The 27,260-nt window shown below is 41.3% G+C and overlaps 3 protein-coding genes across 3 annotated transcripts; all 3 read right to left on the bottom strand.

The window, feature by feature from the left end:
- Positions 1-281: 281 nt before the first annotated feature.
- On the bottom strand, positions 282-7,462 carry LOC133015605 (dnaJ homolog subfamily A member 3, mitochondrial-like). Its single transcript, XM_061082852.1, has 12 exons — positions 7,381-7,462; positions 7,137-7,276; positions 6,316-6,399; positions 6,070-6,225; positions 5,767-5,913; positions 5,226-5,373; positions 4,669-4,733; positions 1,737-1,801; positions 992-1,064; positions 681-790; positions 421-527; positions 282-358 (listed from the first exon to the last, which is right to left on the bottom strand). Exons 1-12 carry the CDS (start codon positions 7,460-7,462, stop codon positions 282-284), a joined length of 1,254 nt encoding a protein of 417 aa, XP_060938835.1.
- Positions 7,463-9,925: 2,463 nt separating this feature from the next.
- LOC133015599 (dnaJ homolog subfamily A member 3, mitochondrial-like) lies at positions 9,926-13,296 on the bottom strand. The gene is made up of 10 exons (XM_061082837.1): positions 13,265-13,296; positions 13,088-13,175; positions 12,838-12,937; positions 12,501-12,637; positions 11,674-11,757; positions 11,428-11,583; positions 11,119-11,271; positions 10,578-10,725; positions 10,018-10,082; positions 9,926-9,931 (listed from the first exon to the last, which is right to left on the bottom strand). Exons 1-10 carry the CDS (start codon positions 13,294-13,296, stop codon positions 9,926-9,928), a joined length of 969 nt encoding a protein of 322 aa, XP_060938820.1.
- A 2,012-nt stretch (positions 13,297-15,308) lies between these two features.
- LOC133015590 (dnaJ homolog subfamily A member 3, mitochondrial-like) lies at positions 15,309-22,498 on the bottom strand. Its single transcript, XM_061082826.1, has 13 exons — positions 22,436-22,498; positions 22,154-22,345; positions 21,846-21,998; positions 21,305-21,452; positions 20,757-20,821; positions 18,647-18,695; positions 17,883-18,019; positions 17,056-17,139; positions 16,810-16,965; positions 16,501-16,653; positions 15,963-16,107; positions 15,401-15,468; positions 15,309-15,314 (listed from the first exon to the last, which is right to left on the bottom strand). The coding sequence occupies exons 1-13, from the start codon at positions 22,496-22,498 to the stop codon at positions 15,309-15,311; spliced, it is 1,419 nt and encodes a 472-aa protein (XP_060938809.1).
- Positions 22,499-27,260: the final 4,762 nt, after the last annotated feature.

Below are 27,260 nucleotides of genomic sequence, written 5' to 3'. Positions count from 1 at the left end.
TTATTAACTTTTACATGAACATGTGTCTTTTTCCTTCACTCCGTCACTCGGGCGCATCAACAACCTGCCGGCAGATGGCCTTCCACTCGGCGGCCATCGCACAGGAGGTCATTCTCCTTTCCGGCTCGTCCTCCTCCGCTGCAGCAGGCCTAGAGAAGACAGACATAAAATAAGAACACACATTTTCAATTAACTGCTCCGTCAGTAACGGATTCGTAAAAGCTTAATGGAGCCTTACCTCGACGTCTCTTCGTTAGGTGGCTCCACCTGCAGCCTGAATGTCAGCTAAACATTTTCTTTAGTTTAGAGAAGAATCCCCCCTCCTCCTCCTTCTTCTTCGCTTGCTGTCCCTCCTCTGAACTGGTCCCCTTCTGTCTGTGTGTCCATCCGCACACTAGGCTGTAGATTTAAAAAGGAGGAGTTGACCCTGACCTGCTGAGGGGTTGACGCCGGTGACGGTTCCCTGCACGTCCGTCTCCTCCTCCGCGTAACTCAGCAGCATAGAGCGCTGGCGATCCGTCACCTTCCTGCAGCAAAACAAAAAGAGAGTTCAAATATTCAAATACAAGCCGAGTACGTAGACATGTAATTGCTATACATTTATTTTATCAATGTCATATCAATCTAAAACCACAAAGCTCAACTTGGATTTATAGCATCTCTTTGTGAGTGAATCTTACTTATGGACTCGTATCTTGAGGTGAACATAATGATGTCCGTAGCCGTTCATCCTCCTAATCCCTTTCCCCTCCAGCCGGATCACCTGATGGTCCTGACAACTGCGAGGAATCTGGAAACACACGATGAACGCAAATCAGAGATTTGGGAGGACGTGCATGTGGTCTTCATTCAGCAGGAAACTAGAAACAACACCAAGGCCCTTTCGGATACAATGCCCCACTGTGCTCTGAAAGCTAATATTTTATCATTCTGAAGGGAACCTGATAAAGCTGTGTATCATCATGTACATCATCCTCTGCTGTCTACTCACTATCATACTGATGGTTTGGTAGAGACCCTGTACGTTGGCCGTGCCCCCATGGGGGACACTTTCCTCACTGCTTCTTCAGACATTTTGAAAGGGGACTGACTTCTGGCGGGAAAACAGTTTCAGCCGGAGGGGGCGAGGCTCCGGGATCTCGCGAGATGTGCTGTTCCCGTGCTGCGTTTACATGTAACCTTAACCCTTCGGAGAAAATACAGAGGATCTGCGGTTTTATGTTTGGAACTGCAGCTTAACCACTAAATCTCATGTATACATGACAAAGTGACAACATTTAGTATTTAAGCTAACAATGAGAATTCCAAAGCATACAGTATACCTTAAATGACACAAATGAATGAGAGACAATAGTTTGATTGAAGTTTAACCCGGAGACATTTTGAATTTGTGCTCTACTACGCCTCTTTCCCCACACTGAACAACCAACTGGACTGGAAATGGTAAAAATAATTTATCCAGACGTGCGCAGGAACACAGTCTCCCTCTCTTTACCTTCATCGCATGTTTCCATCCCCAATTCCGCCTTCGAGATCCGGGTCATTCTGCCAGGCACGAAAAACCTGGATGATTACCCGGAGCCTCCTCAATCTTTCTGGGTTTATGGCTGCAGGGGGATTGACAAGTTGTACATAGAATTAGCACCTTGCAGTTACTCACATTAATAGTAACTGTACTGAAATGCATTGTATAACGACAGTTATACAATGAAATTTCATATATCCTTTTTTTGTACAGAATCATTTCAAAAAGGTCCAGCTCCTGGAGCATGGGTGTCATAGCTGTGTTGAAATGACTGTACTAATCAGAGTATATTGATAATTGACATTAAGAGCTAAACTCAAAAAATGGCAATTTAAAACGACAGCAGCAGACAAAATACTGTTTAGTGCTCTACGAAATTGGGGATATTCAAGATCATTTTTAAGACAGTTTAAAAAACTATAAAGAACAAAAACCACAAATAGATAGAGAAACGATTCCTCTTATTACAACATTCTCTACTATGAGTGGAGTAATGAACAACCAACTTAAGAACAATTTTCAAACAATGATACAAGGTCAAGGATTACTGGAGAGATTCCGAGTAATTTCGGTTCACAGGAGGAATACAAACTTAAATGACCTGCCAGTTAAGGCAACACTCACACCAATGCATCACAAGAAAAACAATATGTTATTACAAGTGTTTTATAAACTTAAATTCTTCAGAAACACACACACCAAGATCAATTTCATAATTTAACAGCTTTCACACCACAGACGTCCAATTGCGTGTACATAATATTCAAAAAATTCCATAGCCACAAGAATGGTACAACACAGGTATAATTTGAGACACAAGAAAACACAAATACTCCTCTAGTCAAACACTTCATATTACATGGACCACAATCACTAAGAGTAGCAGGCCTCCAATACAATTTGTCTTGGATCGATATATAACGAAAGAAAATGGAGAGAATATGGATCTTACTCCTAAACACAAAAGAACCAATTGGCCTGAATGTTAAAATCAATTCAACAATTTTGTGAATATTTCATGACTTTTAAACAACATGGGGCATTGGATAGAATGAAGATAATATTCAGCAGCCAGGAGACCCAATTCATAGAGTGTACAGTGGGTTTAGAATCCTGGCCGTGGACTAGGGCCCTAATCCTAACATGTTCTACCCAAACCTAAACCAAGCGCCGCACCGCTCCCATGACGCGAACTACGCGCTGTGCGTAGGGCACCAAGTCCTGAGGGGCACCAAAAAATAGGCAACTAAAAAATCATCATAGTTATAATAATTATGTAGCCGAGCGTTTAGTTGTATCATAGGTCCGGCCTCAGCCGACAAAGGACACGAGAGCAGGTCATGCGCTCAGCACAGCGCCCACGTTATTCTCTAATCACTTTGCAACTTCACTCATCACAGAACCCACTTCCTTTAAAATACCCTTTCAACATAAGAGTCACTACCAACAACCCGCTTAGAACAGGAAATACAAATCAACCCTCGACAATAACGTCATTAAATAAAATAGCTTACAATTATAATGCTGATATTATTTCAGTATAGAAATATCAGGCACCTTTTAGGCATGTAGATCACAAAACAGGCAGAACAAGAGATATATTTAATTGCTCAAAAAAAGTTACGATGGTTTGTTAATGGTTAGCCTATGCAGACACCTCGAACTAGCTGACGTTATTGCTAATGTGAGCACACTCAAATATGTTATAACTTAGGTGCAAGCTAAATTGAGATTTTACTGTTAAACATTATGCATTTTACAAGTAGGCCTAACTGACGCCAGCTAGATGTTACTTTACTTTACATTCTATTATGCTTTTATATTAGATTCATCAAACAGTTGATAAATAAAGGGGGAGAGCACCTTGGCTGCATGCTTACAGTATTAAATGTTTATTATTTTTTCGGTATAAGATTCTTTTGATTTTGGACTTTACTTGAATGTGTGTTTTAGTTGTTCTACATAGTGTGTTTACAAAGTTAAGTAAAATTGTGTGAATTTTCTGCTTCTAAATCTTTTCTTTATTGAAGAAGATTGCTAACTTGTATACTATTGCTTTTAAGTTTGTATTTATGGATGACTATTTAATTTCTACGAAGATTTTGCACATCCCAATACTTGTGTGTATGCATGTTTTGGCTGTTCTGTGTACTGTGTTTACAAAGTAGATTTTCCTTTTAATAAAATGTTAAACTTGCAGAACCAAACGTTTTTTTCTCAGGGGGTGGGGGGGTCATAAAGGAGTTAAAGAACGAAAGTTAAAGAAAGAAACCCACAAATCACAAAGACTATTGAAAAAAAGACAATTTGTGGATGTTAAGTAGTAATAACATGATTTATGACTACTACTAAAAACAATACATGGATGTAGACAACTCAAATTAAAAACATGTAACTTGATATGTGAGTTAAAACAATCACAGTTTATCTATATACGAAATTCGTTCAAAGTCACAATTTTACTTTAAATAGAATATAAATACATAAATATATCACTACATCCAATAAAATATAATATATTCATAGAAACACGGTATCATGAATGATAATATATATAAATAAGTTTATTTTAATTCAGTTATAGAATTAAAGGATCACAGTGGAAAACAAGGGGGAGGAGTCTGTGAGGCAGCCTATAAGTAGAGGAGCCCTCAGCCTCCTCACTCTCTCTTGCTCTGTACGTTGTATTGGAAGGACCTCACAGCTCAAGATAGAAATATTTAGCTTTTTAACATGCCTAATAAGACCTGAAGAAGACCCAAGAGGGTCGAAACGTCGTGACACGTCACATGTTTTCAGTTTTTGATTTTATTATCAGTTTGTTTCTTTGAGTTATTGTGTTTTGATTTAATTTCATGCAAAAATCAATGGTTCCAAGTTGCATTTTGCGACTTCTCAAGTATTCTCGCAACCCCCGAGGTTTTTTTTCTGTCGAGCCGGCAGCGCTTTCAGTTGTTATACCGACGCACATGTCCCACTGAACTAAAATACAAGTCCACAGAGCTGAAAATGTCTTCTGCAGTCGTAGTAGTAGGGAGCTCTCTTGATAAATTATTCCTGCAAGTCACCATAGAATTAATTAATTTAGAGTGAAATTGTATTTAATATATAGACATGACGGAGTAATAACTGGAATAACTTACCCTAAATGTGATGAGGATATCTGTTTTACCCACTGGCATGCTCACTGTCTGACCATCTTCCACACCTGGGAGACAATCACATGAATCGTTTTTCATTTGACACCTTGGTCCCAGGCTCACTTCCCTTCCCATCGCACCGTGGACACGACTCGTCGGTGTTCAAACTCAGCTCTTTTTTCGCTCCCTTTGCCGCCCCTGTAAACATCAGCTCCATCACAAACTATGAGAAAGACGGAGACATGTAAAACTGATATTTTATAACGTCTGTAACGTCCTCACGTAGAGAGGACAGGAAGCTTCTTCGTCGTTTATCAACTTTATTAACTTTTACATGAACATGTGTCTTTTTCCTTCACTCCGTCACTCGGGCGCATCAACATCCTGCCGGCAGATGGCCTTCCACTTATCAGATGAATCGTTTTTCATTTGTCATAATTCAACGGCAAATTCATGTCTGGATCTTTTAAAGCAAGACACACAGATTTTCATATTTAGTACAGTTGTCAGAGACATTAGAGTAAAGTCATCAGCAGTTTCCCTCCAGGACGAGAACCTACCAGCAGGTACAGGTACAGTGACCGTCTGCCTCTTCTTCATCTGACCCGACCCTCGGCACAGAGCGCAGGGCGTGGTGATGATGGATCCCTTCCCACCGCAGCGTAGGCAGGTGCTGTACATCAGGAAGGGACCAGTGCTGTTCAACTCCTGCAGGGGGCGACACACACACAGTGATGTACGGATATGCTGAGAGACAAACTAACAGAATGAAGTGCCGGGGTCCTGCAGACAACCTCAAACACACACAGAGAAAACGGTCTTGGTGAATTGCCAAAGGTCCAGACGATCCAATCCAGTAACATAATCCGTCCAAAACACACTATTACATCAAAGAATAGCCACAGTCAGCTGTTGCGTAATCTCCGACTTCTGTTTGCATGTAAACAAAGCCGGTCTCTGGATCTCGAGTGGTGGCTTGCAGCTCCTATTGGGTTAAGTGAGCTGTCAATCTAAACTTGATTGAGAGAAGAACTAACAGAATGAAGTGCCGGGGTCCTGCAGACGACCTCACACACACAGAGATCTGCTTCTGGAACTCACCACCCCGGTGCCGTAGGGGCATGGTAACACCATGGTCCCCGGCTCCCTTCCCATCCCATTGCACCGTGGACAGGAGTCTTGAATGTTTAGAGTCAGCTCTTTATCTGCTCCCTTTGCTGCCTCTATAAAGGTGAGCTCCATCACAAACTATGAGAAAGACGGAGACATGTAAAACTGATATTTTATATTATGTTTAACTACTTATTCACTTTATTGACAGTAAAAAGGTTTAAATAACAAAAAAAACAAAACTATACATTAAGGTTACATCTTAAAACCGTGTAGATGCTAATGAGTTCTTACCTCTGGACTTTGATCGAACATGCTATCTCCAAAGCCCATTCCTCCGATGAACCATCTTAAGATGGTCCTGAAGAGCTCCTCAAGATGGACCCCAGTCGAGCCGGCGCCGGCTTGACCGTGGTCGTATTGCCTCCTCTTCACCTCGTCGCTTAGCACCTACTCACAAGACGAGCAACTCTGAACAACCTGATGCTGCTGCTCAGCTTCTATGTTGTCTTACAAGTGGGGAGGATATTCTTTTTGTACCTCATAGGCTTCAGCCAGTTTAACAAACTTTGCTTCGGCCCCTGGGTCGTCTGGGTTGGCGTCTGGGTGACTTTTCTTTGCCAACTGGTGAGAGACAAGTTAACATGAATGAAAATGCAGAGAAAATGGCGACAGGGTTCATACACATTTTGACCAATGGATTTCCATGACTTTTCCATGACTTAAATAAATGTAAACCAAATTTTCATGATCAAAAATGAAGTGAAATCTCGGTGTATACATGAAAAATTTACAAAATTTAGGATTTAAGCTAACAATGAGAATTCCAAAGCATCCAGTATACCTTGAATTACACAAATGAATGAGACAATGATTGAGGTCTTTGTCTGTTGTAACTCATGACATGTACTTTTCCATCTGTAGCAAAGCATGGTTAAATCTACTCTTCCCACCGAGCTTTTCAATTAGTATGAGAGCTGTGCCTGCTTATATTTTGAGCTTATTTCTTTTAAAAACATATGAATTATTTAAAACACAGCGTAAATGAACGACATGAAAATATGAATATAACAAATTTCCATGACTTCTCCAAAACTTTTGGGATTTAATTTTTTCTCAAGCACTTTTCAAGGCCTGGGAATAAACATTTTATAATTCCATGACTTTTCCAGGTTTCTCATGACCGTAGGAACCATGAAGAGAGAAGAGACAAGAGCAAGGATTCAACAGCTTCTTTAAAAGTCTCCCTCACGATCCTCAAGCTTTATTACATCTCTACAAAACTCGTTTTCAGCCACATCCCATCTCTAAATTAACGAGAAACTAGTTGACTGTGTAGATGTTAAACGTGCGTCTCTGACCTGGTAATAGGACTTTTTGATATCCTTCTTTGTGGCGGTGCGGGAAACACCCAACACCTCATAGAAGTCCTGCTTGTTTCCCAGCCGGCTGCTGGTGTGGAGCGACCGGCAGGAGGAGACATGAGGGAATCTCACCGCTGCTGAGAAAAGGATGAAGAGAGGAACTTTAACTTTCATCAGCAGTACTATTAAATCATCTTTTAGGATAAAACTAATTACACTCTCAGCACATCATGCATCTGACCATCTTCCACACCTGGGAGACAATTATCAGATGAATCGTTTTTCATTTGACACCTTGGTCCCCGGCTCACTTCCCTTGCCATCGCACCGTGGACACGACTCGTCGACTCAGCTCTTTTTTCGCTCCCTTTGCCGCCTCCGTAAACGTCAGCTCCATCACAAACTATGAGAAAGACGGAGACATGTAAAACTGATATTTTATAACGTCTGTAACGTCCTCACGTAGAGAGGACAGGAAGCTTCTTCGTCGTTTATCAACTTTATTAACTTTTACATGAACATGTGTCTTTTTCCTTCACTCCGTCACTCGGGCGCATCAACATCCTGCCGGCAGATGGCCTTCAACTCGGCGGCCATCGCACAGGAGGTCACTCTCCTTTCCGGCTCGTCCTCCTCCGCTGCAGCAGGCCTTGAGAAGACAGACATAAAATAAGTACACACATTTTCAATTAACTGATCCGTCTGTAACGGATTCTTAAAAGCTTAATGGAGCCTTACCTCGACGTCTCTTCGTTAGGTGGCTCTGACATTTTGAAAGATCTGACTTCTGGCGGGAAAACAGTTTACAAAAAACGCAGCTACGGGATCTCGCGATGTGCTGTTCCCGTGTTGCGTTTACTAAAACCTTAACCCTTCGGAGAAAATACAGAGTATGTTTACTAAGGATCATTCCTGACTAGAGAATGTTTGATCCAACAAAGGCATATAGGCTACAACTAACTCGACAGTGAGATGTCAATGCTGGGGATCATTTCATTCTACACCCAGCACAGTCATGTCATATGGGATATTATGTTATATCAAGGCTGGGGAATTCCGATAAGATAAGATACACTTCATTGATCCACACACTGGGGAAATTCAGTTGTTACAGCAGCAGGTCAGAATGAGGTAGTCAAGAGAATAAATATCAACAACCCGCTTAGAACAGTAAATACAAATCAACCCTCAACAATAACGTCATTAAATAAAATAGCTTACAATTATAATGCTGATATTATTTCAGTATAGAAATATCAGGCCCCTTTTAGGCATGTATATCACAAAACAGGCAGAACAAGAGATATATTTTATTGCTCAAAAAAAGTTACGATGGTTCGTTAATGGTTAGCCTATGCATACACCTCGAACTAGCTGACGTTATTGCTAATGTTAGCACACTCAAATATGTTATAACTTAGGTGCAAGCTAAATTGAGATTTTACTGTTAAACATTATGCATTTTACAAGTAGGCCTAACTGACGGCAGCTAGATGTTACTTTACTTTACATTCTATTATGTTTTTATATTAGATTAGATTCATCAAACAGTTGATAAATAAAGGGGGAGAGCACCTTGGCTGCATGCTTACAGTATTAAATGTTTATTATTTTTTCGGCATAAGATTCTTTTGATTTTGGACTTTACTTGAATGGGTGTTTTAGTTGTTCTACATAGTGTGTTTACAAAGTTAAGTAAAATTGTGTGAATTTTCTGCTTCTAAATCTTTTCTTTATTGAAGAAGATTGCTAACTTGTATACTTCTGCTTTTAATTTTGTATTTGTGGATGACTATTTAATTTCTACGAAGATTTTGCACATCCCAATACTTGTGTGTATGTATGTTTTGGCTGTTCTGTGTACTGTGTTTACAAAGTAGGTTTTCCTTTTTCGTTTTAATAAAATGTTAAACTGGCAGAAACAAACGTTTTTTTTCTCGGGGGTGGGGGGGGTGGGTGCATCATAAAGGAGTTAAAGAAAGAAAGTTAAAGAAATAAACCCACAAATCACAAAGACTATTGAAAGAAAGACAATTCGTGGATGTTAAGTAGTAATAACATGATTTATGACTACTACTAAAAACAATACATGGATGTAGAAAACTCAAATTAAAAACATGTAATTTGATATGTGAGTTAAAACAATCACAGTTTATCGTTATACGAAATTCGTTTAAAGTCACAATTTTATTTTAAATAGAATATAAATACATAAATATATCACTACATCCAATAAAATATAATATATTCATAGAAACACGGTATCATGAATGATAATATATATATAAATAAGTTTATTTTAATTCAGTTATAGAATTAAAGGATCACAGTGGAAAACAAGGGGGAGGAGTCTGTTAGAGGCAGCCTATAAATAGAGGAGCCCTCAGTCTCCTCACTCACTCTTACTCCGAACGGTGTAGTGGAAGGACCTCGCAGCTCATGATAGAAATATTAAGCTTTTTAACATGCCTAATAAGACCTGGAGAAGATCCAAGAGGGTCGAAACGTCGTGACACGTCACATGTTTTCAGTTTTTGATTTTATTATCAGTTTTTTTCTTTGAGTTATTGTGTTTTGATTTAATTTCATGCAAAAAACAATGGTTCCAAGTTGCATTCTGCGACTTCTCAAGTATTCTCCTCACAACCCCCGAGGTTTTTTTTCTGTCGAGCCGGCAGCGCTTTCAGTTGTTATACCGACGCACATGTCCCACTGAACTAAAATACAAGTCCACGGAGCTGAAAATGTCTTCCGCAGTCGTAGTAGTAGGGAGCTCTCTTGATAAATTATTCCTGCAAGTCACCATAGAATTAATTAATTTAGAGTGAAATTGTATTTAATATATAGACACGACGGAGTAATAACTGGAATATCTTACCCTAAATGTGATGAGGATATCTGTTTTACCCACTGGCATGCTCACTGTCTGACCATCTTCCACACCTGGGAGACAATTATCAGATGAATCGTTTTTCATTTGACACCTTGGTCCCCGGCTCACTTCCCTTCCCGTCGCACCGTGGACACGACTCGTCGGTGTTCAAACTCAGCTCTTTTTTCGCTCCCTTTGCCGCCCCTGTAAACATCAGCTCCATCACAAACTATGAGAAAGACGGAGACATGTAAAACTGATATTTTATAACGTCTGTAACGTCCTCACGTAGAGAGGACAGGAAGCTTCTTCGTAGTTTATCAACTTTATTAACTTTTACATGAACATGTGTCTTTTTCCTTCACTCCGTCACTCGGGCGCATCAACAACCTGCCGGCAGATGGGCTTCCACTTATCAGATGAATCGTTTTTCATTTGTCATAATTCAACGGCAAATTCATGTCTGGATCTTTTAAAGCAAGACACACAGATTTTCATATTTAGTACAGTTGTCAGAGACGTTAGAGTAAAGTCATCAGCAGTTTCCCTCCAGGACGAGAACCTACCAGCAGGTACAGGTACAGTGACCGTCTGCCTCTTCTTCATCTGACCCGACCCTCGGCACAGAGCGCAGGGCGTGATGATGATGGATCCCTTCCCACCGCAGCGTAGGCAGGTGCTGTACATCAGGAAGGGACCAGTGCTGTTCAACTCCTGCAGGGGGCGACACACACACAGTGATGTACGGATATGCTGAGAGACAAACTAACAGAATTAAGTGCCGGGGTCCTGCAGACAACCTCAAACACACACAGAGAAAACGGTCTTGGTGAATTGCCAAAGGTCCAGACGATCCAATCCAGTAACATAATCAGTCCAAAACACACTATTACATCAAAGAACAGCCACAGTCAGCTGTTGCATAATCTCCGACTTCTGTTTGCATGTAAACAAAGCAGGTCTCTGGATCTCGTGTGTTGGCTAGCAGCTCCTATTGGGTTAAGTGAGCTGTCAATCTAAACTTGATTGAGAGAAGAACTAACAGAATGAAGTGCCGGGGTCCTGCAGACGACCTCACACACACAGAGATCTGGTTCTGGAACTCACCACCCCGGTGCCGTTGCAGTAGGGGCATGGTGACACCATGGTCCCCGGCTCCCTTCCCATCCCATTGCACCGTGGACAGGAGTCTTGAATGTTTAGAGTCAGCTCTTTATCTGCTCCCTTTGCTGCCTCTATAAAGGTGAGCTCCATCACAAACTATGAGAAAGACGGAGACACGTAAAAGTGATATTTTATATTATGTTTAACTACTTATTCACTTTATTGACAGTAAAAAGGTTTAAATAACAAAAAAAACAAAACTATACATTAAGGTTACATCTTAAAACCGTGTAGATGCTAATGAGTTCTTACCTCTGGCCTTTGATCGAACATGCTATCTCCAAAGCCCATTCCTCCGATGAACCATCTTAAGATGGTCCTGAAGAGCTCCTCAAGATGGACCCCAGTCGAGCCGGCGCCGGCTTGACCGTGGTCGTATTGCCTCCTCTTCACCTCGTCGCTTAGCACCTACTCACAAGACGAGCAACTCTGAACAACCTGATGCTGCTGCTCAGCTTCTATGTTGTCTTACAAGTGGGGAGGATATTCTTTTTGTACCTCATAGGCTTCAGCCAGTTTAACAAACTTTGCTTCGGGCCCTGGGTAGTCTTGGTTGGCGTCTGGGTGACACTTCTTTGCCAACTGGTGAGAGACAAGTTAACATGAAGGAAAATGCAGAGAAAATGGCGACAGGGTTCATACACATTTTGACCAATGGATTTCCATGACTTTTCCATGACTTTTAAATAACTGTAAACCAAATTTTCATGATCAAAAATGAAGTGAAATCTCGGTGTATACATGAAAAATTTACAAAATTTAGGATTTAAGCTAACAATGAGAATTCCAAAGCATCCAGTATACCTTGAATTACACAAATGAATGAGACAATGATTAAGGTCTTTGTCTGTTGTAACTCATAGCATGTACTTTTCCATCTGTAGCAAAGCATGGTTAAATCTACTCTTCCCACCGAACTTTTCAATTAGTATGAGAGCTGTGCCTGCTTATATTTTGAGCTTATTTCTTTTAAAAACATATGAAGTATTTAAAACACAGCTTAAATGAACAACATGAAAATATGAATATAACAAATTTCCATGACTTCTCCAAAACTTTTGGGATTTAATTTTTTCTCAAGTACTTTTCAAGGCCTGGAAATAAACATTTTACAATTCCATGACTTTTCCAGGTTTTTCATGACCGTAGGAACCATGAAGAGAGAAGAGACAAGAGCAAGGATTCAACAGCTTCTTTAAAAGTCTCCTTCACGATCCTCAAGCTTTATTACATCTCTACAAAACTCGTTTTCAGCCACATCCCATCTCTAAAGTGATAAACGAGAAACTAGTTGACTGTGTAGATGTTAAACGTGCGTCTCTGACCTGGTAATAGGACTTTTTGATTTCCTTCTTTGTGGCGGTGCGGGAAACACCCAACACCTCATAGAGGTCCTGCTTGTTTCCCAGCCGGCTGCTGGTGTGGAGCGACCGGCAGGAGGAGACATGAGGGAATCTCACCGCTGGTGAGAAAAGGATGTAGAGAGGAACTTTAACTTTCATCAGCAGTACTGACGGTGATGAGATGCATGAAATATTAAATCATCATTTGGGATAAAACTAATTACACTCTCAGCACATCATGAATCTGACCATCTTCCACACCTGGGAGACAATTATCAGATGAATCGTTTCTCATTTGACACCTTGGTCCCCGGCTCACTTCCCTTGCCATCGCACCGTGGACACGACTCGTCGATGTTCAGACTCAGCATTTTTTTCGCTCCCTTTGCCGCCTCCGTAAACATCAGCTCCATCACAAACTATGAGAAAGACGGAGACATGTAAAACTGATATTTTATAACGTCTGTAACGTCCTCACGTGGAGAGGACAGGAAGCTTCTTCGTCGTTTATCAACTTTATTAACTTTTACATGAACATGTGTCTTTTTCCTTCACTCGGGCGCATCGACATCCTGCCGGCAGATGGCCTTCAACTCGGCGGCCATCGCACAGGAGGTCACTCTCCTTTCCGGCTCGTCCTCCTCCGCTGCAGCAGGCCTTGAGAAGACAGACATAAAATAAGTACACACATTTTCAATTAACTGCTCCGTCCGTAACGGATTCGTAAAAGCTTAATGGAGCCTTACCTCGACGTCTCTTCGTTAGGTGGCTCTGACATTTTGAAAGATCTGACTTCTGGCGGGAAAACAGTTTACAAAAAACGCAGCTACGGGATCTCGCGAGATGTGCTGTTCCCGTGTTGCGTTTACTAAAACCTTAACCCTTCGGAGAAAATACAGAGTATGTTTACTATGGATCATTCCTGACTAGAGAATGTTCGGTCCAACAAAGGCATATAGGCTACAACTAACTCGACAGTGATATGTCAATGCTGGGGATCATTTCATTCTACACCCAGCACAGTCATGTCATATGGGATATTATGTTAATGTTGTTATCAAGGCTGGGGAATAACGATAAGATAAGATACACTTCATTGATCCACACACTGGGGAAATTCAGTTGTTACAGCAGCAGGTCAGAATGAGGTAGACAAGAGAATAAATAACAACCCGCTTAGAACAGGAAATACAAATCAACCCTCGACAATAACGTCATTAAATAAAATAGCTTACAATTATAATGCTGATATTATTTCAGTATAGAAATATCAGGCACCTTTTAGGCATGTGTATCACAAAACAGGCAGAACAAGAGATATATTTAATTGCTCAAAAAAAGTTACGATGGTTTGTTAATGGTTAGTCTATGCATACACCTCGAACTAGCTGACGTTATTGCTAATGTTAGCGCACTCAAACATGTTATAACTTAGGTGCAAGCTAAATTGAGATTTTACTGTTAAACATTATGCATTTTACAAGTAGGCCTAACTGACGCCAGCTAGATGTTACTTTACTTTACATTCTATTATGCTTTTATATTAGATTCATCAAACAGTTGATAAATAAAGGGGGAGAGCACCTTGGCTGCATGCTTACAGTATTAAATGTTTATTATTTTTTCGGTATAAGATTCTTTGTTTGAATATTTTGATTTTGGACTTTACTTGAATGTGTGTTTTAGTTGTTCTACATAGTGTGTTTACAAAGTTAAGTAAAATTGTGTGAATTTTCTGCTTCTAAATCTTTTCTTTATTGAAGAAGATTGCTAACTTGTATACTTCGGCTTTTAAGTTTGTATTTATGGATGACTATTACATTTCTACGAAGATTTTGCACATCCCAATACTTGTGTGCATGTATGTTTTGGCTGTTCTGTGTACTGTGTTTACAAAGTAGATTTTCCTTTTTCGTTTTAATAAAATGTTAAACTGGCAGAAACGTTTTTTTTTCTCAGTGGGGGGGGGGGGGCATCATAAAGGAGTTAAAGAAAGAAAGTTAAAAAAAGAAACCCACAAATCACAAAGACTATTGAAAAAAAGACAATTCGTGGATGTTAAGTAGTAATAACATGATTTATTACAAAAACAATACATGGATGTAGACAACTCAAATTAAAAACATGTAATTTGATATGTGAGTTAAAACAATCACAGTTTATCGATATACAAAATTCGTTCAAAGTCACAATTTTATTTTAAATAGAATTTAAATACATAAATATATCACTACATCCAATAAAATATAATATATTCATAGAAACACATTTTCATGAATGATAATATATATAAATAAGTTTATTTTAATTCAGTTATAGAATTAAAGGATCACAGTGGAATAGACAAGGGGGAGGAGTCTGTTAGAGGCAGCCTATAAATAGGGAAGCCCTCAGTCTCCTCACTCACTCTTGCTCCGAACGTTGTAGTGGAAGGACCTCGCAGCTCAAGATAGAAATATTTAGCTTTTTAACATGCCTAATAAGACCGGAAAAAGACCCAAGAGGGTCGAAACGTCGTGACACGTCACATGTTTTCAGTTTTTGATTTTATTATCAGTTTGTTTCTTTGAGTTATTGTGTCTTGATTTAATTTCATGCAAAAAACAATGGTTCCAAGTTGCATTCTGCGACTTCTCAAGTATTCTCACAACCCCCGAGGTTTTTTTTCTGTCGAGCCGGCAGCGCTTTCAGTTGTTATACCGACGCACATGTCCCACTGAACTAAAATACAAGTCCACGGAGCTGAAAATGTCTTCCGCAGTCGTAGTAGTAGGGAGCTCTCTTGATAAATTATTCCTGCAAGTCACCATAGAAATAATTAATTTAGAGTGAAATTGTATTTAATATATAGACACGACGGAGTAATAACTGGGATAACTTACCCTAAATGTGATGAGGATATCTGTTTTACCCACTGGCATGCTCACTGTCTGACCATCTTCCACACCTGGGAGACAATTATCAGATGAATCGTTTTTCATTTGACACCTTGGTCCCCGGCTCACTTCCCTTCCCGTCGCACCTTGGACACGACTCGTCGATGTTCAAACTCAGCTCTTTTTTCGCTCCCTTTGCCGCCCCTGTAAACATCAGCTCCATCACAAACTATGAGAAAGACGGAGACATGTAAAACTGATATTTTATAACGTCTGTAACGTCCTCACGTAGAGAGGACAGGAAGCTTCTTCGTCGTTTATCAACTTTATTAACTTTTACATGAACATGTGTCTTTTTCCTTCACTCCGTCACTCGGGCGCATCAACATCCTGCCGGCAGATGGCCTTCCACTTATCAGATGAATCGTTTTTCATTTGTCATAATTCAACGGCAAATTCATGTCTGGGTCTTTTAAAGCAAGACACACAGATTTTCATATTTAGTACAGTTGTCAGAGACATTAGAGTAAGTCATCAGCAGTTTCCCTCCATGACGAGAACCTATCAGCAGGTACAGGTACAGTGACCGTCTGCCTCTTCTTCATCTGACCCGACCCTCGGCACAGAGCGCAGGGCGTGATGATGATGGATCCCTTCCCACCGCAACGTAGGCAGGTGCTGTACATCAGGAAGGGACCAGTGCTGTTCAACTCCTGCAGGGGGCGACACACACACAGTGATGTACGGATATGCTGAGAGACAAACTAACAGAATGAAGTGCCGGGGTCCTGGAGACAACCTCAAACACACACAGAGAAAACGGTCTTGGTGCATTGCCAAAGGTCCAGACGATCCAATCCAGTAACATAATCAGTCCAAAACACACTATTACATCAAAGAACAGCCACAGTCAGCTATTGCGTAATCTCCGACTTCTGTTTGCATGTAAACAAAGCCGGTCTCTGGATCTCGAGTGGTGGCTTGCAGCTCCTATTGGGTTAAGTGAGCTGTCAATCTAAACTTTATTGAGAGAAGAACTAACAGAATGAAGTGCCGGGGTCCTGCAGACGACCTCACACACACAGAGATCTGCTTCTGGAACTCACCACCCCGGTGCCGTTGCAGTAGGGGCATGGTAACACCATGGTCCCCGGCTCCCTTCCCATCCCATTGCACCGTGGACAGGAGTCTTGAATGTTTAGAGTCAGCTCTTTATCTGCTCCCTTTGCTGCCTCTATAAAGGTGAGCTCCATCACAAACTATGAGAAAGACGGAGACATGTAAAACTGATATTTTTTATTATGTTTAACTACTTATTCACTTTATTGACAGTAAAAAGGTTTAAATAACAAAAAAACAACAACTATACATTAAGATTACATCTTAAAACCGTGTAGATGCTAATGAGTTCTTACATCTGGCCTTTGATCGAACATGCTATCTCCAAAGCCCATTCCTCCGATGAACCATCTTAAGATGGTCCTGAAGAGCTCCTCAAGATGGACCCCAGTCGAGCCGGCGCTGGCTTGACCGTGGTCGTATTGCCTCCTCTTCACCTCGTCGCTTAGCACCTACTCACAAGACGAGCAACTCTGAACAACCTGATGCTGCTGCTCAGCTTCTATGTTGTCTTACGAGTGGGGAGGATATTCTTTTTGTACCTCATAGGCTTCAGCCAGTTTAACAAACTTTGCTTCGGCCCCTGGGTCGTCTGGGTTGGCGTCTGGGTGACACTTCTTTGCCAACTGGTGAGAGACAAGTTAACATGAATGAAAATGCAGAGAAAATGGCGACAGGGTTCATACACATTTTGACCAATGGATTTCCATGACTTTTCCATGACTTTTAAATAACTGTAAACCAAATTTTCATGATCAAAAATGAAGTGAAATCTCGGTGTATACATGAAAAATTTACAAAATTTAGGATTTAAGCTAACAATGAGAATTCCAAAGCATCCAGAATACCTTGAATTACACAAATGAATGAGACAATGATTGAGGTCTTTGTCTGTTGTAACTCATGACATGTACTTTTCCATCTGTAGCAAAGCATGGTTAAATCTACTCTTCTCACCAAACTTTTCAATTAGTATGAGAGCTGTGCCTGCTTATATTTTGAGCTTATTTCTTTTAAAAACATATGAATTATTTAAAACACAGCATAAATGAACGACATGAAAATATGAATATAACACATTTCCATGACTTCTCCAAAACTTTTGGGATTTAATTTTTTCTCAAGCACTTTTCAAGGCCTGGAAATAAACATTTTACAATTCCATGACTTTTCCAGGTTTCTCATGACCGTAGGAACCATGAAGAGAGAAGAGACAAGAGCAAGGATTCAACAGCTTCTTTAAAAGTCTCCCTCACGATCCTCAAGCTTTATTACATCTCTACAAAACTCGTTTTCAGCCACATCCCATCTCTAAAGTCATAAACGAGAAACTAGTTGACTGTGTAGATGTTAAACGTGCGTCTCTGACCTGGTAATAGGACTTTTTGATTTCCTTCTTTGTGGCGGTGCGGGAAACACCCAACACCTGATAGAGGTCCTGCTTGTTTCCCAGCCGGCTGCTGGTGTGGAGCGACCAGCAGGAGGAGACATGAGGGAATCTCACCGCTGGTGAGAAAAGGATGAAGAGAGGAACTTTAACTTTCATCAGCAGTACTGACGGTGATGAGATGCATGAAATATTAAATCATCATTTAGGATAAAACTAATTACACTCTCAGCACATCATGCATCTGACCATCTTCCACACCTGGGAGACAATTATCAGATGAATCGTTTTTCATTTGACACCTTGGTCCCCGGCCCACTTTCCTTCCCATCGCACCGTGGACACGAGTCGTCGACTCAGCTATTTTTTCGCTCCCTTTGCCGCCTCCGTAAACATCAGCTCCATCACAAACTATGAGAAAGACGGAGACATGTAAAACTGATATTTTATAACGTCTGTAACGTCCTCACGTAGAGAGGACAGGAAGCTTCTTCGTCGTTTATCAACTTTATTAACTTTTACATGAACATGTGTCTTTTTCCTTCACTCCGTCACTCGAGCGCATCAACATCCTGCCGGCAGATGGCCTTCAACTCGGCGGCCATCGCACAGGAGGTCATTCTCCTTTCCGGCTCGTCCTCCTCCGCTGCAGCAGGCCTTGAGAAGACAGACATAAAATAAGTACACACATTTTCAATTAACTTATCCGTCCGTAACGTATTCGTAAAAGCTTAATGGAGCCTTACCTCGACGTCTCTTCGTTAGGTTGCTCTGACATTTTGAAAGATCTGACTTCTGGCGGGAAAACAGTTTACAAAAAACGCAGCTACGGGATCTCGCGATGTGCTGTTCCCGTGTTGCGTTTACTAAAACCTTAACCCTTCGGAGAAAATACAGAGTATGTTTACTAAGGATCATTCCTGACTAGAGAATGTTTGGTCCAACAAAGGCATATAGGCTACAACTAACTCGACAGTGAGATGTCAATGCTGGGGATCATTTCATTCTACACCCAGCACAGTCATGTCTTATGGGATATTATGTTATATCAAGGCTGGGGAATTACGATAAGATAAGATAAACTTCATTGATCCACACACTGGGGAAATTCAGTTGTTACAGCAGCAGGTCAGAATGAGGTAGTCAAGAGAATAAATATCAACAACCCGCTTAGAACAGGAAATACAAATCAACCCTCGACAATAACGTCATTAAATAAAATAGCTTACAATTATAATGCTGATATTATTTCAGTATAGAAATATCAGGCACCTTTTAGGCATGTATATCACAAAACAGGCAGAACAAGAGATATATTTAATAGCTCAAAAAAAGTTACGATGGTTCGTTAATGGTTAGCCTATGCATACTGCTCGAACTAGCTGACGTTATTGCTAATGTTAGCGCACTCAAATATGTTATAACTTAGGTGCAAGCTAAATTGAGATTTTACTGTTAAACATTATGTATTTTACAAGTAGGCCTAACTGACGCCAGCAAGATGTTACTTTATTTTACATTCTATTATGTTTTTATATTAGATTAGATTCATCAAACAGTTGATAAATAAAGGGGGAGAGCACCTTGGCTGCATGCTTACAGTATTAAATGTTTATTTTTTTTTTGGTATAAGATTCTTTGTTTGAATATTGTGATTTTGGACTTTACTTGAATGTGTGTTTTAGTTGTTCTACATAGTGTGTTAACAAAGTTAGGTAAAATTGTGTGAATTTTTTGCTTCTAAATCTTTTCTTTATTGAAGAAGATTGCTAACTTGTATACTTCTGCTTTTAAGTTTGTATTTATGGATGACTATGAAATTTCTACGAAGATTTTGCACATCCCAATACTTGTGTGCATGTATGTTTTGGCGGTTCTGTGTACTGTGTTTACAAAGTAGATTTTCCTTTTAATAAAATGTTAAACTGGCAGAAACAAACATTTTTTTCTGGGGGGGGGGTGCATCTTAAAGGAGTTAAAGAAAGAAACCCACAAATCACAAAGACTATTGAAAAAAAGACAATTATTGGATGTTAAGTAGTAATAACATGATTTATGACTACTACTAAAAACAATACATGGATGTAGAAAAATCTAATTAAAAACATGTAATTTGATATGTGAGTTAAAACAATCACAGTTTATCGATATACGAAATTTGTTCAAAGTCACAATTTTATTTTAAATAGAATATAAATACATAAATATATCACTACATCCAATAAAATATAATATATTCATAGAAACACGGTATCATGAATGATAATATATATAAATAAGTTTATTTTAATTCAGTTATAGAATTAAAGGATCACAGTGGAATAGACAAGGGGAGGAGTCTGTGAGAGGCAGCCTATAAATAGAGGAGCCCTCAGTCTCCTCACTCACTCTTGCTCCGAACGTTGTAGTGGAAGGACCTCACAGCTCAAGATAGAAATATTTAGCTTTTTAACATGCCTAATAAGACCTGAAGATGACCCAAGAGGGTCGAAACGTCGTGACACGTCACATGTTTTCAGTTTTTGATTTTATTATCGGTTTGTTTCTTTGAGTTATTGTGTTTTGATTTAATTTCATGCAAAAAACAATGGTTCCAAGTTGCATTCTGCGACTTCTCAAGTATTCTCACAACCCCCGAGGTTTTTTTTCTGTCGAGCCGGCAGCGCTTTCAGTTGTTATACCGACGCACATGTCCCACTGAACTAAAATACAAGTCCACGGAGCTGAAAATGTCTTCTGCAGTCGTAGTAGTAGGGAGCTCTCTTTATTCCTGCAAGTCACCATAGAATTAATTAATTTAGAGTGAAATTGTATTTAATATATAGACATGACGGAGTAATAACTGGAATAACTTACCCTAAATGTGATGAGGATATCTGTTTTACGCACTGGCATGCTCACTGTCTGACCATCTTCCACACCTGGGAGACAATTATCAGATGAATCGTTTTTCATTTGACACCTTGGTCCCCGGCTCACTTCCCTTCCCATCGCACCGTGGACACGACTCGTCGATGTTCAAACTCAGCTCTTTTTTCGCTCCCTTTGCCGCCTCCGTAAACATCAGCTCCATCACAAACTATGAGAAAGACGGAGACATGTAAAACTGATATTTTATAATGTCTGTAACGTCCTCACGTAGAGAGGACAGGAAGCTTCTTCGTCGTTTATCAACTTTATTAACTTTTACATGAACATGTGTCTTTTTCCTTCACTCCGTCACTCAGGCGCATCAACAACCTGCCGGCAGATGGGCTTCCACTTATCAGATGAGTCGTTTTTCATTTGTCATAATTCATGTCTGGATCTTTTAAAGCAAGACACACAGATTTTCATATTTAGTACAGTTGTCAGAGACGTTAGAGTAAAGTCATCAGCAGTTTCCCTCCAGGACGAGAACCTACCAGCAGGTACAGGTACAGTGACCGTCTGCCTCTTCTTCATCTGACCCGACCCTCGGCACAGAGCGCAGGGCGTGATGATGATGGATCCCTTCCCACCGCAGCGTAGGCAGGTGCTGTACATCAGGAAGGGACCAGTGCTGTTCAACTCCTGCAGGGGGCGACACACACACAGTGATGTACGGATATGCTGAGAGACAAACTAACAGAATGAAGTGCCGGGGTCCTGCAGACGACATCACACACACACACAGAGAAAACGGTCTTGGTGAATTGCCAAAGGTCCAGACGATCCAATCCAGTAACATAATCAGTCCAAAACACACTATTACATCAAAGAACAGCCACAGTCAGCTGTTGTGTAATCTCCGACTTCTGTTTGCATGTAAACAAAGCAGGTCTCTGGATCTCGAGTGGTGGCTTGCAGCTCCTATTGGGTTAAGTGAGCTGTCAATCTAAACTTGATTGAGAGAAGAACTAACAGAATGAAGTCTCTGGGTCCTGCAGACGACCTCACACACAGAGATCTGGTTCTGGAACTCACCACCTCGGTGCCGTTGCAGTAGGGGCACGGTGACACCATGGTCCCCGGCTCCCTTCCCATCCCATTGCACCGTGGACAGGAGTCTTGAATGTTTAGAGTCAGCTCTTTATCTGCTCCCTTTGCTGCCTCTATAAAGGTCAGCTCCATCACAAACTATGAGAAAGACGGAGACATGTAAAACTGATATTTTATATTATGTTTAACTACTTATTCACTTTATTGACAGTAAAAAGGTTTAAATAACAAAAAAACACAACTCTACATTGAGGTTAAATCTTAAAACCCTGTAGATGCTAATGGGTTCTTACCTCTAGCCCTTGATCGATGATGATGTTAATGTTTCCGAAGCCCTTTCCTCCGGAGAACTCTGCAAAGATTGTCCTGATCAGCTCCTCAGGATCGATGTTGGTCCGGGCGGCTAGGAGGTACTGCTGCTGGCCGGTCCGTCCCGCCGCTCCGTACGTGTCGTACTGCTTCCTCTTCACCTCGTCGCTCAGCACCTGCACACAGGAAGAGCAACTCTGAACATCCTGATGCTGCTGCTCAGCTTCTATGTTGTCTTAGAAGTGAGGAGGATATTATTTTTTTACCTCATAGGCTTCAGCCAGTTTGGCGAACTCCTCTTTGGCCCCTGAGTCGTCTGGGTGACACATCTTTGCCAACTGGTAAGAGACGAGTTAACATGAATGAAAATGCAGAGAAAATAGAGACAGGGTTCACACACATTTTGACCAATGGATTTCCATGACTTTTCTATAACTTTAAACCAAATTTCCATGATCAAAAATGTTTTGAAATCTCGGTGTGTACATGAAAAATTGACAAAATTTGGTATTTAAGCTAACAATGAGCATTCCAAGGTATACATTATACCTTAAATGACACAAATGAATGAGACAATGATTGCGGTCTTTGTCTGTTGTAACCCATGACATGTACTTTTCCATTTGTAGCAAAGTCTGGTTAAATCTACTCTTCCCTGGCATAGTGCATTATCCCGAACTTTTCAATTAGTATGAGAGCTGTGCCTGCTTATATTTTGAACGCATTTCTTTTAAAAACATATGAATTATTTAAAACTCAGTGTAAATGAACAACATGAAAATATGAAAAATTTACATGACTTCTCCAAAACTTTTGGGATTTCATTTTTTTCAAGCACTTTTCCAGGCCTGGAAAATAAACATTTTACAATTCCATGACTTTTCCAGGTTTTTCATGACCGTAGGAACCCTGTAGAGAGAAGAGACAAGAGCAAAGATTCAACAGCTTCTTTAAAAGTCTCCCTCACGATCCTCAAGATTTATTACATCTCTACAAAACTCGTTTTCAGCCACATCCCATCTCTAAATTAACGAGAAACTAGTTGACTGTGTAGATGTTAAACATGCGTCTCTGACCTTGTAATAAGACTTCTTTTTTTTTTTTTTTTATTCAGAAAAACATCTTTATTGGCTAAAATAAATCTGGTGTCAGGTGCTTGTAAGAGATGAACATACAGTGTCTAAAGTTCAACTGTTGACAAGTTCATATCTAAGTTTATATTTAAGTTACATTAAGTTTTTCGGTTATAACCGATTACGTCAGCAACTTGTGTACCAACTTCTTTTTCCATCTTGAGGTGGCGGTGACGTAAATCTCCCTAGCATAACAAATAAAAGAACTGAACTGTGGCGGAAGTGCTGAGAAGAAGCACCTCCACCTTTGCTGGAAGACGTCAGACGTCCGTCCTGACAGGTCCGTCCTCACCTCTTAGCTCTGACTTTGCTGGGCTTCGCGCCACTTCTCTTCTTTCTGGAGAGCGAGGCCCGGAGTTGCTTGGTTTTAGCCGCCCTTTTCTTCGCCCTTCTGATGCGCTCACTCCGGCGTACTGTGGCGCCAGGACATGGTTGGCATTCCATCGAGTCAACTCGGTCAAAATCTGCTTCAATGCTAAACCAGCTGCACCTCTTCAGCTGATCCAGCACTGTATTTCTAGAAGAGCTCTGAGTTCGGAGTGAACTGGGGCTTATGGAAAACGTCACCTCTTCTAGTTCAGCACGTTGTTGTGATCGCAGAAAAGGAGATGACCTGGGGGAAAAGGCCCCGTCATGGTCCCGTTTTCCTGTAACACTAATTGTTGAGAAAGATTCCAGCAGCTGCACCAGATTTGCTCCAAAAGATGGAGAATTCTTGAGCAGATAGATGTCGTTCATAAAAAAACAAAGCCGCACCTGTCTATTTGCCATGGCTGCTGTGTGTCTGTTCTGCTGCGGCTGCGCTGTCGTAATAAGACTTCTTGATTTCCTTCTTTGTGGCGGTGCGGGAAACACCCAACACCTCATACAAGTCCTGCTTTCCCAGTCTGCTGCTGGTGTGGAGCGACCGGCAGGAGGAGACATGAGGGAATCTCACCGCTGCTGAGAAAAGGATGAAGAGAGGAGCTTTAACGGGAAACACCCAACACCCAACGGTTGCGATGTCCCGATTCAATAACCGTCTCTCGTGTCATTTTTCGGCTGAGGCCTGACAGTAAAAGAGGAAAAAACCATTGGCTACACAGAGTCTTGAATTTGTAAAAGATTCAAGACTTTTTAAGGGTCTTGATTTTCCCTAAATTTATATATCAACTTTTAATACTTTTCAAGACCCCGCGGAAACCCTGTATATAGACATGACGGAGTAATAACTGGAATAACTCACCCTAAATATGATGAGGATATCTGTTTTACGCACTGTCATGCTCACTGTCTGACCATCTTCCACACCTGGGAGACAATTATCAGATGAACCTTTTTTTATTTGACACCTTGGTCCCCGGCTCACTTCCCTTGACATCGCACCGTGGACACGACTCGTCGATGTTCAGACTCAGCTCTTTTTTCGCTCCCTTTGCCGCCTCCGTAAACGTCAGCTCCATCACAAACTATGAGAAAGCTCTGAAAGCTAATATTTTATCATTCTGAAGGGAAACCTGATAAAGCTGTGTATCATCGTGTATATTATCCACACACTCTGCTGTCTACTCACTATCATATTGATGGTTTGGTAGAGACCCTGTACGTTGGCCGTGCCCCCCAGGATGGCTTGAGCTATAGAAATGGGCATGTCTGAGTGGATGTCTGCTCCAGTGTGCCTGAACACTGGACTCCTCCTGACCTGCACACACATGTCCTTACTTGTAACCATTTTGTTGCATGCTCGACGATCGCTCACCATTGGGATATGGGCTTCCCATAAAATGGCCGTACCTGCTCTAAAACAACCTTGGCCGCCTCAAACCGTGGCAAGGCTCCGTTCAAACCTGGTCGCTTGACATGCAGTTGTGCGTCACAGTTATACATCATGCATGGCATCTGTCTGGGTGATGCTGGCACCCAGACCAAAGACCAGGCTGCGGCTGCGCGGGCGGGAGCTTAAGGGTGGTGTCGTCATCTTGAGAGAGTTGGATCCTTTGTAGGTGCTGGTGGTGTTACAACCCTACTTATCCGGCCTGGGGCTCCGCCCCTCTGTGCTACACTGTTGCCTGTTTTCAACTTTTGTCTAACCCTTGTATGTTGTTTGGGTCTGAGGGGCCCGTTTTCAATGTTTGTTAAACATTTTTCAACCTGAGACTCATTGGCCTTGGCTCATTTTCTGTGAAAATATTTCCAGTGACTGTACACTGTACACCCCCCCTACACATTTATATTACATATGTGGTGTTCGGGTCTGACCCAGGACTTCGTAAAGTGTTAAATTGTACATTTCAAGCACCTCTGCTCCCACATTCCTGCACATTTTACGTAAAAGTTCTCTACCAGTTTCTGCATCTCACAAGGATTCTGTGGTAATCCACCGAATCCTGATGATTATAACAGGATACTAACCCCAAAGTATGCAAATAAATGGGTTTGGTCCATCTTATTCCAGCTTTCTACGATAACACGCTGTCCCTCCAAATTAGTGCAGAATGATTTGCGTAATGAAAAGTTCGTAAGAAGGCTTGATGTCCTGCACATGAGTCACTGTTTCGTGTCGGCCCTGGTTGCATCCTTATTACATCGGTAGCCATGCGATTTCATCAATTTTTGACATCCATATGTTTGCTGCTGATGGCCTGGCCTGGATTAGGGACTGGCCGCAGATTAACTTTTTATGTAGCTGGCTGATGGTCAATAATCTCATCCTCTTCTTCAAACCTTGTGGCTCCAAAATAGGTTGGAAGAACACAACAAATGTCAAGAATAGAACAAGGCCCATAGGACAGGCCAAACTCCAGATGATGTAACATCCGCTGATCTCACGTCAGTTACAACAGACCCACGGGAGCTCTGTCTCCACTGGGCGTGTCCTCCAAATGTCCACGTCGCGTGAGGACATGAGGACAAAGTGTGTCAGATCTCAACGTCACTAACTTTGACTGTGATGCTAGCACCGGGCGGTCTGTGATGCTAACAGTTAGCATCTCACCTGGCTCTCCTCTCGATGTCACCCCGGGTCTCCAGGAGCCTGGGCTGAGAGCCGCCTCTCCCCGGAGGACCGGAGGAAGCGTCCCCGAGCTAAACCCCGCATGTCCCGGGGACACGACGAGGAAACGACCGCTGCGATTCCCAGAAGAGACAGCTGCTGTCAGCCAGCGTGTAGCGAGCCGGGCGGAGGGGGACGCCATTTGAGCGTCACTTCCGGTGTGAGAGCGGGAGCAGGAATTTCCAAAGTAAAAGTCGCTGAGGTACTGCTTCATAGTATTTATAGAATTCATAGTATTATTCATCAGTGGCGTTTCTACATTAGGGGCAGGTACAGCCCCACCAGATGGCGCTGTTGTGCAGAAAGCTAAATACTGCATATCTGGGGCCTCATTTATAACCGTTGCGTACGCACAAAACGGGCCTGAAACGTGCGTACGCCACTTCTCACGCCAACGTTGGGATTTATAAAAACAAACTTGACTGGAAAATGTGCGTATTTCTACGCAAACTTAGACCAACCCTTACGACCGTTTTGGGGAGACGGGAAAACGGCGACACAGACGTGAGGTGGTGAACTGCAGCAGATTTTTGATCCAATTCATCATTTACATTGAAACCAGCAGCTTAGTTTTGCTCGCGCGACGTATCTGCTCCACACAAGCCTTTATATTTAAAAAATATAAAACAACTTAAAGCAAATTAGGTTCAGATTCGAATTAACAGCCGAGTTACGGAGCCGAGTCATTAATATGTTTTTATAATATCTTCTAACACTGCATGTGCGTGTATCATCAGATCGCTGCAGTGAACGGGACTGAGCCAGAGAGTGCACAGAGCGCACAGGAGATTACTTATAAGAAATGAAGAAACTTTCCAAATAATATCCCAGAGGAGGTGAGGATCCACTGATGTGAGGGAATCGATCCGATGCTCTAAATAAATAAATACTGCCGTGACAGTGGAGCGGGGTTCTGCTCGATGTGTG

Source organism: Limanda limanda, chromosome 2 (assembly GCF_963576545.1).
Source record: "Limanda limanda chromosome 2, fLimLim1.1, whole genome shotgun sequence".
Classification (NCBI taxonomy): domain Eukaryota; kingdom Metazoa; phylum Chordata; class Actinopteri; order Pleuronectiformes; family Pleuronectidae; genus Limanda; species Limanda limanda.
Note: the sequence above shows the minus strand (reverse complement) of the source record. Positions and strands in the feature narration are given on the sequence as shown.

Bases quoted from the DNA above. Each gene is read 5' to 3' on its own strand.
- LOC133015599 (XM_061082837.1), bottom strand. From the start codon at position 13,296: ATGTCAGAGCCACCTAACGAAGAGACGTCGAG. The intron at 13,176-13,264 runs GTAAGGCTCCAT...TGTCTTCTCAAG, and splicing joins CCTAACGAAGAGACGTCGAG to GCCTGCTGCAGCGGAGGAGG. The intron at 11,584-11,673 runs GTACAAAAAGAA...TCTTGTGAGTAG, and splicing joins AACTGGCTGAAGCCTATGAG to GTGCTAAGCGACGAGGTGAA.
- LOC133015605 (XM_061082852.1), bottom strand. From the start codon at position 7,462: ATGGCAAGGGAAGTGAGCCGGGGACCAAGGTGTCAAATGAAAAACGAT. The intron at 7,277-7,380 runs GTCAGATGCATG...TCCTTTTCTCAG, and splicing joins TCTCCCAGGTGTGGAAGATG to CAGCGGTGAGATTCCCTCAT. The intron at 5,374-5,766 runs GTGAGTTCCAGA...CGCCCCCTGCAG, and splicing joins GCCCCTACGGCACCGGGGTG to GAGTTGAACAGCACTGGTCC.
- LOC133015590 (XM_061082826.1), bottom strand. From the start codon at position 22,498: ATGTGTCACCCAGACGACTCAGGGGCCAAAGAGGAGTTCGCCAAACTG. The intron at 18,020-18,646 runs GTAAGGCTCCAT...TTTTCTCACCAG, and splicing joins CCTAACGAAGAGACGTCGAG to CGGTGAGATTCCCTCATGTC. The intron at 16,108-16,500 runs GTGAGTTCCAGA...CGCCCCCTGCAG, and splicing joins ACTGCAACGGCACCGGGGTG to GAGTTGAACAGCACTGGTCC.